Genomic DNA, 14,089 nt, shown 5'->3' with positions numbered 1-14,089 from the left:
TGAGTGTGGAACCATAGCCCATGAGTGTGGAACCATAGCCCATGAGTGTGGAACCATAGCCCATGAGTGTGGAACCATAGCCCATGAGTGTGGAACCATAGCCCATGTGTGTGGAACCATAGTCCATGTGTGTGGAACCATAGTCCATGAGTGTGGAACCATAGTCCATGAGTGTGGAACCATAGTCCATGAGTGTGGAACCATAGCCCATGAGTGTGGAACCATAGCCCATGAGTGTGGAACCATAGCCCATGAGTGTGGAACCATAGTCCATGAGTGTGGAATCATAGCCCATGAGTGCCATAGTCCATGAGTCTGGAACCATAGCCCATGATTCTGGAACCATAGTCCATGCGTGTGGAACCATAGTCCATGAGTGTTTAACCCTAGTCCATGCGTGTGGAACCATGGTCCATGAGTGTGGAACCATAGTCCATGAGTGTGGCACCATAGCCCATGAGTCTGGAACCATAGCCCATGAGTCTGGAACCATAGTCCATGAGTGTGGAACCCTAGTCCATGCGTGTTGAACCATGGTCCATGAGTGTGGAACCATGGTCCATGAGTGTGGAACCATGGTCCATGAGTGTGGAACCATGGTCCATGAGTGTGGGACCATAGTCCATGAGTGTGGAACCCCAGTCCATGCATGTGGAACCCCAGTCCATGCGTGTGGAACCCCAGTCCATGCGTGTGGAACCCTAGTCCATGCGTGTGGAACCCTAGTCCATGCGTGTGGAACCATAGTCCATGAGTGTGGAACCATGGTCCATGAGTGTGGAACCATGGTCCATGAGTGTGGAACCATGGTCCATGAGTGTGGAACCCTAGTCCATGCATGTGGAACCATAGTCCATGCGTGTGGAACCATAGTCCATGCGTGTGGAACCATAGTCCATGCGTGTGGAACCATGGTCCATGAGTGTGGAACCATGGTCCATGAGTGTGGAACCATGGTCCATGCGTGTGGAACCATAGTCCATGCGTGTGGAACCATAGTCCATGAGTGTGGAACCATGGTCCATGAGTGTGGAACCATGGTCCATGAGTGTGGAACCATAGTCCATGAGTGTGGAACCATGGTCCATGAGTCTGGAACCATAGTCCATGAGTGTGGAACCCTAGTCCATGCGTGTTGAACCATGGTCCATGAGTGTGGAACCATGGTCCATGAGTGTTGAACCATGGTTCATGAGTGTGGGACCATAGTCCATGAGTGTGGAACCCCAGTCCATGCATGTGGAACCCCAGTCCATGCGTGTGGAACCCTAGTCCATGCGTGTGGAACCATAGTCCATGCGTGTGGAACCATAGTCCATGTGTGTGGAACCATAGCCATGAGTGTGGAACCATGGTCCATGAGTGTGGAACCATGGTCCATGAGTGTGGAACCCTAGTCCATGCATGTGGAACCATAGTCCATGCGTGTGGAACCATAGTCCATGCGTGTGGAACCATGGTCCATGAGTGTGGAACCATGGTCCATGAGTGTGGAACCATGGTCCATGCGTGTGGAACCATAGTCCATGAGTGTGGAACCATAGTCCATGAGTGTGGAACCATGGTCCATGAGTGTGGAACCATAGTCCATGAGTGTGGAACCATGGTCCATGAGTGTGAAACCATAGTCCATGAGTGTGGTCCTGTAATGCTGTATCTGGGATTTAAATACTCCTGCTTCTGGATGAGCCCAGGAGGTGGCTTTTTATTTCTCTTTGAAGCAATGTGCCTATTTGCATTCGAAAGATGGAAACCAGAGGCCCGCTTGAATTTTCCCAAATTAATCCTTTACATCTCACAAGTTCCCAGACTTCATCCTCTGGGATCCAGTTTGGTTACTCTTTCCCTGTAGGGTGGGCTTGGTAATTGGTGCTCTGTATTTTCTGGTTTCAGCTAAAACACTTTCCAGCACCCAATGTACCCCACATATTTCCACAGCCCATATATTTTCTGTTAGTGGAGTTCTGAGCCAAAAGCTACTGTTGTATTAAAAACAATTGACTTGCAAATTGTTTCCCATTCATGGGGAAAGCAGCAGCTGCATTGGGTCAAATGCCCTTTCAGGTGAGGGTGAATGTCTGTTCAGATTGGCGTTGTTTGTACAGAGGCTTCAGAATACAAAAACGCCTTTTCTTTCTGGGTTGCTTGTAGGTTGCGTGACCCTTGTTATATGCAAATCCTTCTGCTTGGGATAGAGACATAGCTTGCATACAGTATGTTTGGTGCTAGTTATAAACAATTTTCCCTCTTTTTGCAGATGAGAAGTCTTGTGTGGACAGTGACCAAGAGGACCTTGACAAACCCGATGATCGGTCGGTGGGCAGCCACAGCCCCGAAGGGGAGGCTTCTCTACCCAACAGCCCTAGGCTCGAAGAGAAGGGGAAGGACCGGCCCAGCCCGCAGAAGAAGGACCTATCTCCGGACCGCCACCACCACCACCATCCACACCACCACCGCAAGGACAGCGATAGCATTTTCAGCATCAGACACTTGGAGAAGGACAAATTAGAGAGCAGAAGGAAGGAGGAGCCCAAGAAGGACCTAGAGTGTGGGGCCCTGGGCAAGGAGAGCTACTCACCGCTGATGGTACAGACAGACAGCCCTCCCCACCTGAGTGCCAGCCACCTGCAGAGCCTTGCCCTGTCTGGCTTTCATGGGCAGCACTTTTTCAATCCACTTGGTGCCGGCCAGCCCTTGTTTATCCACCCGGGACAGTTTGCAATGGCACCTGGAGCTTTCTCGGCCATGGGGATGGGGCACCTGCTGGCCTCCGTGACTGGCGGGAGTGGCCTGGACAATGGAGCTCTGTCCTCGCTTCAGGGAGCGGCCGGGGCCACCTCTCCCTTCCCATTCCATCTCTCCCAGCACATGCTGGCGTCTCAGGTGAGAACCGTTCCCCGTTTTATGCATTCATCTTGTGAAGGGTGTAGATATATGCCCTTTTCTCTTCCCCTCCTCCAGTTGCACTGTTCGTAACCCATTAGCAGGAACAGCCCTACAGATAACTGATCCTCTGTCCTACTTGTATGATGTGAACCATATTTAACCCTTTGCGGCTGAATAGGGGAGGCGGCTCCTGGACACAGGGGCCCGCCTGACCCATCAAGTTGATTGAATTTGATACACAGACTTCAAATACCCTTTGAGGGCTTCCACCGCCGCCGAGATGTGGGCCAGGTGGTCCCATTGATGTGGGGTAAGATTTCAGATCAACTGGAATTGAGCTCCTCAAGGAACCCTGCTAATTCCACCCAGGAGGGGATGCGAAGGCTGTCACTGGACACCGGGGCCTGTATGAATCATTCACTTTAATTTGAAGGAGTGGTGCGCTGTCTGCGTTATGTGCCGTAGCCCTTATGGCTTGAAATGGCCGCTCTGCCAACCCGCACTTTGCTCTATTCTTTGCATCGCTTTTTACGTCTGGCGTCAGCCAAGACCTCTTCATTTGACTAAAATGATTGATATAATGTACTTGTAGGGGGATTCATTCATTCATTAGTCCCTTGTTGTGTCATTCACATGTTCTTCTGCCCACTACAGCAAATAGCATGGGGCCAAGGGTCCTCCCACTTCAGCCATTGGCTAACTTCACTGTGAGTGACGCAACTTTCACAAGGAGCACATCCGCATCCAGATAAATTTCCTGCTGTTCTAGGGACTTTGATGCCAATGTGTGGTGTTTGACAGAAAAAATATTTTTTCTTTTGGCCAATTTTTTCTTCTTCATATATTGGCACAGGTTCGGTAGCTCACCCAACAATAATGTTTTGCAAAAACCATGACAAAACAAACAGGACTGACAAAGATAAAAGGCTGATAGCGAACACCAGACCTGCTCCTCCTGTCAACACTGTCTCAAGTCCGCTGATTCTCCACCTCCAGCTGCTCCAATCCAATGTGCTGCATTTTACGCGCCGCCTCTCGTCTCCATCGCCCTAGATATGTCCCTCTCTATATTTCCAGACAAATAGTTGCTGTTTTTCGGGCCTGATCTGTTTCTAATCTCACATGGATAATAATACAAATAATATTGATCAGTTGCACAGCAAACCCATTGTCTTCTAAAAAGAGATGTTATTGTTTCCCAGCGTAAAGGATCCCATTTCATGACCTTGGAAGGCCCATGCCCACATTCAGCCTGGTCCCTTCCGGCTCCTCCCGGTCCCTGCTGCGGCCTGCTTCCTGGTCCTGTTGCTCCAGCGGTATCCACCACTGAGGACATTGATATGGCTTTGAAGAATACATTTGGGATCTGCTTTGCACAAAGGGGTATTAGTGTGTATATATATATATATATATAGACAATAAGAGATGTAGGGCTTGATTTGTAGTTTGGTGGCAGGGTCCAACGTGAGGGCTGTCCCATTCTGCCGTATTACGAGGTCCATGAAATCAAACACACACACACAGACCCCCCCCCCCCCCCCAGCACCACCACCGCCACCACGTCAAGTCTCGCATGCCTATGTACACATGCTTACCGTGTCGATATTCAGGTTAGTGATGTTATGAAGGCTATAAGACTCTAGGCTATATCTCATCAAGGTACATTGAGATACAGCAAACGCATACCTACCTATATATATACTTACCGTGTCGTATTTTTGCCGTCCATATTTCGGCCAGCATGTTTTTGTAACATGATGTTTAGGATTCAATGTTCTGGAAACCTCCAGCAGTCTCCACCCCAGCAGGACCAGGGAACTATCCTGTGGGTCTGCGTGGAGAAACGACGCGTGCACGTCAGAAGTTCTGTGCACGCCTCATTCCAACTGCCCGGGTGCCCTGCCTCGCACAGGGTACGTTGTGCATAGATCGCACAGTGCACGGCGTGAGGGTCTATCCTGGGTGGGGGGGCAGCCACGGCACGGAGGCAGTATCTTACTCCATTGTACCCGCAGAGCGCGCGCAGACGAGAGCAGCGTTCAATATACAGACTGCCAGCACGTGAGGCGACCATTGCCGCCTGGTGGGGTCAGCCGTGGCCGGTCGAGACAGGCGTGTGTCTGAGCCAGGGGCCTCTGCGGGGTTGTTCCTTGTGCAGCGATGTGCGGCGCTCGGATCAGGAAACAAGTCCATTTCAGTATGGACGCACACAGAAGGGTCCGGCAGTCAGTGGCCCGTTTCTGAGGGTCATATTCAGTCTTACAATTAGCGGAATAGTTTTATTGTATATTGCTTTTGTTAGAGCTGCGGAGGCCGGGAGAGGCCCATGACGCACCTGCGGCACGAGGCCCTGTGGGGCTTGGGGTGGGGGGTGCTGAGAGCCGGGCACAACAATGGTGCTCGACTCGACCCTGTTTAAACCAACAAGCACAGCTCGGGGACCGCGCCTCACTCCCACCCCCCAGGCAGAGTGCTGTGGGATACGTTACTCAGTGTAGACGAAATGGACAGTGCTTGCAACTAAACAATATGCGCATAGAAGGCTGTCAATGGCCGCTGGGGCATAATACGACATACTAAAAGAAAAATAAATGCACACACACACATATAACAATAAATACATACACACACAATATTTTATCCACACACAAAACTATAAACACATACACAAACACATATATAATATTTTATACACATGCACATATATAAACATGTACAGGTATAACATGAAACACATACGTAGTTTCATCTGGACGGTCTGGGCCTTTAAATGCTCAAGGCTGGCCTCGCATCACCGACAGGTCAGGAGTGGGGATGTGTGAAGACATGCAGACCCTTTTAATAGCTGTAAAATACTCTGTGGACAGTTTTGGAACTTGATAAAGGTTATGACGTTTTTTCGCTTTGCCACATTAGCTTTAAAGTCATATAATTTTCTACGGTTTCTAGATCCAAAGGAACATACTTTTTAGAAAACAATTCTCCTTTGCAATACTATTACGTGAAGAAAAGTTAAGCAAAAGGTAGCCCTGCAGATACAAATAATCTGTGTCCTTTGCCATTACACACAAAGGCTGTTAAAAAATATAGAAACGTGTAAGGAAAGATTCTACCTACATTTCTTATCTAGTCTGGGTTTGATTAGAGTGAAAACGTTCTTGCCATGCAGTAAAAATATATCTCACTATGTAGAGAGTATCTTTTTGCCGGAGAAGGTAAACTGGAAAACACCGCAAACTTTGCAAAAGGGCAAAATTAGGAACCATCCTTGCAAGGTTGGTAAATTGAGTACCATTAAAGTGCACATTTTACAGCGCTTGGAAACAGCAGCAGTGAATTATGAAGCACTATGTAAAAAACATTATTACTTCAGACCTATTCCCCAAAAGTAGGTCCAGGCCTGATCCTTATAAAGTGAATCACTTCCATCACGCTGAGTCTTTTCTGCCCAGAGCCCTATGGAATGAATCACCCAGGTCTCGCTTGCCAGATCTCTTTTAAGACCAGCTACTTCAATGACTAACCCAGACCTTGCAAGAGTGAATCAACGTGGATCTAAGGCCACTGTTGAATAAGCTGCATGTTCTATCTTTTTCCTGCCATTGATTCATGCGACGGGGCCCTATAGGACTGACGCTGCAGGTATGTCTCTCCGGGATTTAATGCACTTATTGACTTTGGTGTCTGCCTGGATCCCTTTCAGAAATATTCACGGAGTCATTGTAGACTGGATCCCTCCACTGGTGATTGCTCGGGTCCCCTCTAGAGTGCCTCTGTTTCGTTGTTTGTGGGCATTGAGTCCACCTAGAAAGAATCAATCATTTTTTGTGTGCTGACCATCATGTCTTCAGTGTCCAATTTAACAATTCCTGTCTTAGTGTGAATTAAATGTTAGATGTGGAGGAACAAGATCACAGGAAATGTCAGTGGAGAACAATGACTGCCTTTCTTGAAGTCCTTGCTAACACCGCCGTGGCCTTAACCACTACTGCATAATGGCCATTTTATTTCATTTGTAATCTATTTTATCTCCTGCTCTCAATTTTCTTTTACCTTACACCCTTTCATTTTTTAATCTTATCTCACCTCTTGCTTTTTTCTATACTCTAATTTCTCATTTTTCTGTCTCCTTAACCCTGTCTCTCATTTATTATTTTTTTATCCAGTCTTTCTTTTTACATTTCTGAATCACTCCCCAATATTTGTTCTCCCGCCTCTTTCCTTAGCCTTTTTATATTTCTCCATTTTCTTTCTCCGTAACCCTGTTTTCCATTTATTTTTTTCCTATCTCTGTATCTTTTTACATTTCTGTGTCCCTGCCAAATATTTGTTCTCCCACCACTACATTGTCTTTTTTTTCTATTTCTCCCTTTCCTTTTTTAACTCCTGTTCCTTTTTTCAAGATTCTGTGTTTCGATTTTCTTTGTGTTTTACTAATTTTTCTACTTTTCTACATTACACATGAATTTTATTTTTACACTGTCTCTCTATTCCGATGTTGCTCTCCCACCTATGGCTCAATACACATGCTCTAAAGGAGTTTCTCTCATTCAAACAAAATATGTGCGGTTGCGCCGGACCCTGTTGCATTTCCTATTCCGGCTGACGAGCACCCTTCCTCCTGGGGAACTACTTTTCTGCTTAACACTAACATCTGCTTCCTGAACGGAACCAAACCGATCCCAAAACACGCCAATGTTTTTATTTACTCAACTATTTCACATTTTGCACAAAATGATTTTTGGCCCAAATGACTAATATATTGTAAGTGTTTTGTTACCAATTGATTTTCCCATTTTCAACTTTTATGTAGCATTTGGGGTTTTGTAGCTATTAAAAGAACGCTGCATGTGTATTGTAAATGGTATTTACTGTCATATAAACACATTACCTGCCATTGACTGTTTTTTACTGAAGCATATCGCATTGGAAAGAGTTTAGTAGTTTCCCTTTTGTAGCAAAAAAATAATACCGCGCGCCATCGACGGCGCACTGTTCCATATATTGTCGAAGAGGGCAAAGATGTATATCTCAAAGAGGCCAATTGTGTATGTGCATGGTTTACAGATCTTTGCCATAATTACATCATCTCATGGGGTTTATATAAGTCTCATTACTCACACCTGCCTTTTTCAAGCGCTGTTAATTACACGTTTTACTATAACCTAATTTAATTGTGCTTAATTTGCCGATCTTGAAAAGATGGAAAGCTGAGTTGCCCTTGATGTGATACAAACTCGTGACTTGCAGAGCACTGCATGTCTCAGGGGCGAGCATTTAACTCACCGAGACATCCTGCCAGTATCATTACAATGAACGTGTGGAAAGACTTCTCCATGGAGGCTTTATTTTAAAGTGTGAAAATCATATAAATGTATAAACACAGTATTCGGTAGAGGACATTTGTAAGCTGACAAGTTCAACAAATAGCCATCTTCCTACCTCATAGTATGTAATGTATTTTGATGCCAGGCTGGCGAGTGGTTCAGTGCGATCTGAAAGAAATAGTAGTTCACGTTCCAGTTAGCTAGGAAGATAGCTCGGTGGGTTGTGCCCATTACAGAGATCTGGCAGAACCAAATCAGCTGATCACTTTTCACTGATAAGAAAATGAGTACCATTTATTTGGGCAATATTATTTTGTTAGAATAAGACTATTTAATTCGTTTTGGTGGCTATATCACCTGATACTTTTAAGGTCAGGACAGTTCATATAACAGTGGAGGTTACAGTAGTGTTTGGAACTTGTCTTTGTTTAAAGCTCTCATAAGTACTGGTGCCACAAGTTGTCTTCGGTGATAAGGCACCATCAATTTCTTAGGCAGATTGATTTTTGGGAAGAAAGCCACCTCTGTGGATAATTCTGAAACCAGTGTAAATGTTCAGTTTCGTCAGTCGCGTTACCTTCAGTGGCTTTGAATGCAGACTCATTCGATTCCACCTTAGTAATCCAAGAATGGTGCTTTCACTTGCAGAGCAGAAACCCTGCTTTCACCGCATAATTCTTATTGTACATGGTGGCTTCACGGAGGGATCGTACTGTCTGCAGGGCCATCCATTCCAAAAAGGAGAGAACTGCCATGGACAACAGACTTAATCCTTCTCAAAAGAGATAATGCTTCAGCATACATTTAGAATTACATCATGGAGAAATATCCCTTAATGACCCTAGAGGTAGCCCTCTGTGATTGTAATCAACCCCCTGGAGCCGTAGAAACCTCTCTTTATGATGAAAGGTGCCTCCGTAGCATAGAAATCACGTCATGATGTATTCATCTCTTGACCATATACAACAGTACATGAGAGTGGTGCCCCCTGAACTTGGACATCAATTGATGAGAGAGGACGTCCATCATGCGAGAGTCTCTCTTCAGGACAGATATGCCTCCTGACCAGAGAGCCTCATTTCATGAGATAGAACCTCCCTAACCTTAGAACCCTCACTTCAGGGAAGAAGTGTCATTGACCATAGAGCTCCATTCCATGAGATAGAACCTCCCTAACCTTAGAACCCTCACTTCAGGGAAGACTGTCATTGACCATAGAGCTCCATTCCATGAGATAGAACCTCCCTAACCTTAGAACCCTCCGTTCAGGGCAGAAGTGTCATTGACCATAGAGACTCATTTCATGAGATAGAACCTCCCTAACCTTAGAACCCTCCCTTCAGGGCAGAAGTGTCATCGACCATAGACCCTCACTTCATGAGCTAGAATCTCCCTAACCATAGAGGCCACACTTTAGGACAGAGATGCCGCCTGATCCTGCAGCCTCACTTCACGAGAGCTGCTTCCTGACCAGCAGCCCCAGTATATGAGGTGGAATGGCCCTAACCATAGAACCTGCCTAGAAGTGGACTCCACCTGGTGATAAGGTCTGGGGTACTGATTGGAAAGGACCATTTCACTCAGAGTGAAGTTTCTACCTGACTATAAAGGCGTTGCTTCTTAACAGGAGAGGTTCTTCTCGCTGCTTACTGAGTAAAGGCATGATATGTCGCCTGATTACTGCAGGAAGACTATAGTGCCCATACACACTTGTACATAACATTCTCAGAGTGTGCCCAGAAAAGGAAAATAAATAATTAACGTTGTATGAGACAATGCAGTTTACAACGAACCTGCACATTTGCAGCAACATCAGCATTGATCAAATGTGTTTTTCTTTCCTTTGCAGGGGATCCCAATGCCCACCTTCGGTGGCCTGTTTCCATATCCCTACACCTACATGGCTGCAGCAGCGGCAGCAGCATCGGCAGCCATGCCCGCCACCAGCGTGGCCAGCTCCCTGTCCCGGAATCCCTTCTTGACCACTACTCGGCCTCGACTCCGCTTCAGCCCGTACCAGATACCCGTCTCCATCCCACCAAGCACCAACCTCTTGACCACAGGTGTTCCCGCCAGCCTCAACCCAGGATCTGAGAGCTCCAAGCCCGGCAGCAGCAGAGAGTCCAGCCCTCTCCCCGAACCCCCAACCCTCAAAAGCAGCCACCAGAGGTCTGCCTCCAGCTCCTTGTCCCCCAAAACCTCCATCAAAGATTCCATCAACGAACTGCAGAACATCCAGCGGCTGGTCAGCGGGCTCGAGAGCCAAAGAGAAGTGTCTCCTGGCAGAGAGACACCCAAGTGACTGGACCCACCTGCCAAGCACCCAGCCATAAAGGGCTGAAAAGCACTGGGAAATTGTACAGCACAGAGTAAATATTTATTTAAAAGGGGCAGCGATCAAAGGCGGGAACTGAACAATGATTCTTGCAGCAACAACCCACCCCTGATCATCACCAATGGAAAGTCTACCAAAATTACACTTCCTCCGAACAGAATGCCGCAGAAGAGGCAAAATACAGATCAAATTAAGACTTTGAAGGAATACCATCCTTAGACATCTACTGTGGGTTACTCCCATTCCGGGGGTATTGGGTGTCCCGGCGTAAGAATGTACATTAGCTGTAATGGCAAGTGTTCTGAAGATGAGCGAAAGGGTGGTTTTGCTCTCCAACTATGAAGAAGTCCTGTCTTTGAAAGACTGGGCAGACCTTGCATAAAACCCCTATGCCTGTCCCGATGGCAAAGAAAGACATACTGAAAGCTCTAGAATAAGAGCGGCTAGAGCCCAGAGCTCTCGTAGGCAAGGAAGCCATGAAAATGGACGCTTTGTGCACTGTCGGATATTGACATAGGTGCTTCTGTCCTACCTGTGTACCAGACATATTTATAAAATAAATAGAAATTTGTGTAAATAAGCTATAAGGATCCCAGAATATGCAAATCGGTATTAATTTATTCAGAGTTGTACATGGTGTGTACATAATATGTAGAGTTTAACTCGATTGCATTTAATTTTTTTTCACTTTACCTGATACCTATATATTGTAAATGGGGAAAATATTTAGCTCTGTTGTGCTTGAAGGAAGTATGGGTTCTTTAACTGTGTTTTGTTGGGTATTGTTTGTCTCCGCCTGTTCCTAGGACAATCACGTGCCATCAGTACACAACCAGGGTAATGCCCTCGATGGGCTGGCTATCAACCCGAAATGTTCCATCATGTTATTTAGCATCTGCACAGAGCGGGGTAGAAAAAGGCAGGAATAAACCTCAGGTTTTTATTTTCACTCCAGTACACAAAGAATCAGTCAACAATCACGCCACGTGCTATAGAAACTACATGATTTGATATGTGCTGGTCATTGGGGTATCTTATCTGTTCATTTTTTTTGATGAATCCTCTCACATCTTTCAATAAAAAATAATGAACTACTTTTAAGTTTCTTGTTCTCTCTAACTCTGAGCAGCTCTAATTTGCAGTGCTTATAAATGTTTTCCAAATGTCATCATGAGAGCCAGACTCCTGTTTTTCTTGATATCCCTCTTTTGTCCTCAAGAGAATGGAGTATTTAACATTCCTCACCGCTCCTCACTCCGCGACCTTTCAATCCGCATTTTTAGCACCCATTGATTTTGAAAATAGTTCTCTCTCATTCTTCCTAATATTTTTCCTAATCATGTTCTTTAGAAGAAACTATCCAATAAGTGTCTTAAAATGTCTTTCATTGAAGTACTTTCTCTAATAGAATTCTCAGTACTGTTGGACACACAGTTGTGTTATTTAGTAAAATCCTTCGCAGAAAGGCTTGATTTCTCAAATAAAAGTGTATGGTGGACACGTCAAGAATAACTGTACAAAGGAAGCTTTACATAGTAAAGATGAAGAAATTGGAATCCCCAAAGGCGTACTGTGAGACCATCCATATTTGTTTCACCGGTAGACTAAGAACATATAATCAATTCTCTAAAGGTGTCCAACAGCAAAATCACTTTTGGATTCTTTTAGTTGATGTAAAGACAACGTAAGAGGTGGGCTGGGCAATACTAAAAATACTAAAAACATTGAATAATACAGTCCAGGGGCTGAATTTTCTGACGGCTCAAATTCTTGATTGACCAATGGATCATAGAGAAGCAATATTATGTGTGTCTACTCGCCGTCATGTAGAGTGGTCGAAACCTTAAATGAAACCGAAGCTAAAGGCGCTACCGTCAGATGTTTTTCTTTGGAAATTGCTCACCTGTCCCAAGTACAGCAAAGAAAACATTGTTTAGGGAATGCTAGTGTTTGGGTAATGAGAAGGCTTGGTGTCAGCTAATGTTGACCTGTCAAATCTTTGCTGGTGACAACATGCCCAGCATCCCTGATGACGTCTGAAGTACACCCCCATTGTGTGGGGTTGGATTGGAAAAGGTCAGTCCCATTTTTAGATGGACTGTGTACTACCCCGCTGGACCAAATGCACACAGCACACATTCCCACTCTTAATTTAATTCAAGGTCTACGTTCTGCATTCATTCAAAGTCGTAGAATAAAGAAAGGTGAGAATTTGGTGAACAGAGAGGGAGATGAAGGGCAAACAGCAAACTCTTGCACTAACCCTTAAAGTACATTTCTATTTATTAAAGATGACATTTAGTTCCCCTGACAGCAAATCTTGGCATCGCATAATCAGGCCCTTAGGCCCAGTATATTGACTTTATTATGGATAGCTACCTTCAAGTAACCCTTCACACACCCCCAGACCTCATAGTTACCACTCCCACCAAAAATGGTCTTCTCATGCCACCCTATTCTTCCTGTTTGTCACCCCAAGAATTTTCCCTTTCACCATGTACCATAATTAGCTCTTTACTGACCGATGGCACACTCTTCACTCTTTGACTTGGACGTTCGTTCTTTACCAGAAGGAGGCATAGATCGACACATTACTCGTGGCCCATGCTGGTAATTTATGTATGTGTGCATGTATGTATGTGGTATTTATATACTGTGAACCTAACTGAAAAGCATCCTGTGGAGGCCTCCCTCAATGGCGTTGCCACCATCCACATCACAACTCATACTGCACTTGTGTGGCATTGGGAGTCAAATTGTGCAGACCTCTACGCCAAGACTCATGGCGCTTCCCTCCCTTGGCCGTCTGCCACTCTTTTGGCCCTCTCCTACCTTGCATGCACTTCACTTCACCAGCTAAAGCTCTATTGTCTGTGTGAGGCAGTGCATAATGCAGACGACTCCATATTTGCTTTGCCTTACTAGACAGGTTGGTGGAATGCGGGAACAGAAACATCTCACCTACCTGGAGGTTCTCACCTCAATCCCCTTCGTTAGGTCTGTCTGATAATTTGCTCTCGGTGGACTCCCTTGTTCCAAATGGAAATCAAGAGCTCTAACAGAAGCGTGCCGACTCCGACCGCGTAGGCCCCGCTCCTACCACCACTGAAATTTAAATTACATTAAAAAAAAAACACAGACCCAAAAAGCAACGAATGAGAGTCGCAGAACACTTGCATGCTGAAGCCATGTATATGCAGGTGGCCTGCTCTTTGGTGGATGTCTTGCCTAAGCCAAGTCCCTCCCTTTTTCACTTCCAGAGAGACTGCGAGTTGTGAACCTTCCAACTAATTTCCAAATCCGGGAGGTGGGCGCAACCCTTTCCCACTTAGAGCTTGTGCTTTCAAGCAGATGGGACTCTGCCTCGCGGATCAGTGGGGAGTAGACCATCGGTTACTGGTCCTCTCTTACCAATGCCTACTTTTTGCAGCAGTGTTCTGTGTCACTGGAGGGAGGCGTGTCCTCACTGGTATCGGTAGGAAAAACTCAAATGGTAGTAAACAAATTGTGGTGGTTCTTTCTAAATCAGCCATTGGCCATG

General features: G+C 45.7%; 1 protein-coding gene across 2 annotated transcripts in view; it reads left to right on the top strand.

The window, feature by feature from the left end:
* Positions 1–11,643, top strand: part of TBX2 (T-box transcription factor 2) — a 30,250-nt gene extending 18,607 nt beyond the window's left edge. For both annotated transcript variants that reach the window (XM_085649431.1, XM_085649430.1), the window contains 2 exons: positions 2,258–2,883; positions 10,063–11,643. In XM_085649431.1, coding sequence (XP_085505557.1) covers positions 2,258–2,883; positions 10,063–10,515 — 1,079 coding nt within the window. In that variant the 3' untranslated portion in view covers positions 10,516–11,643. The remainder of the gene's footprint in view (positions 1–2,257; positions 2,884–10,062) is intronic.
* The last annotated feature ends 2,446 nt before the right edge of the window (positions 11,644–14,089 follow it).

Source organism: Triturus cristatus, chromosome 3_2 (genome assembly GCF_964204655.1).
Source record: "Triturus cristatus chromosome 3_2, aTriCri1.1, whole genome shotgun sequence".
NCBI lineage: Eukaryota > Metazoa > Chordata > Amphibia > Caudata > Salamandridae > Triturus > Triturus cristatus.
The sequence above is the reverse complement of the archived record's forward strand: the minus strand, read 5'-3'. Positions and strand labels throughout refer to the sequence as shown.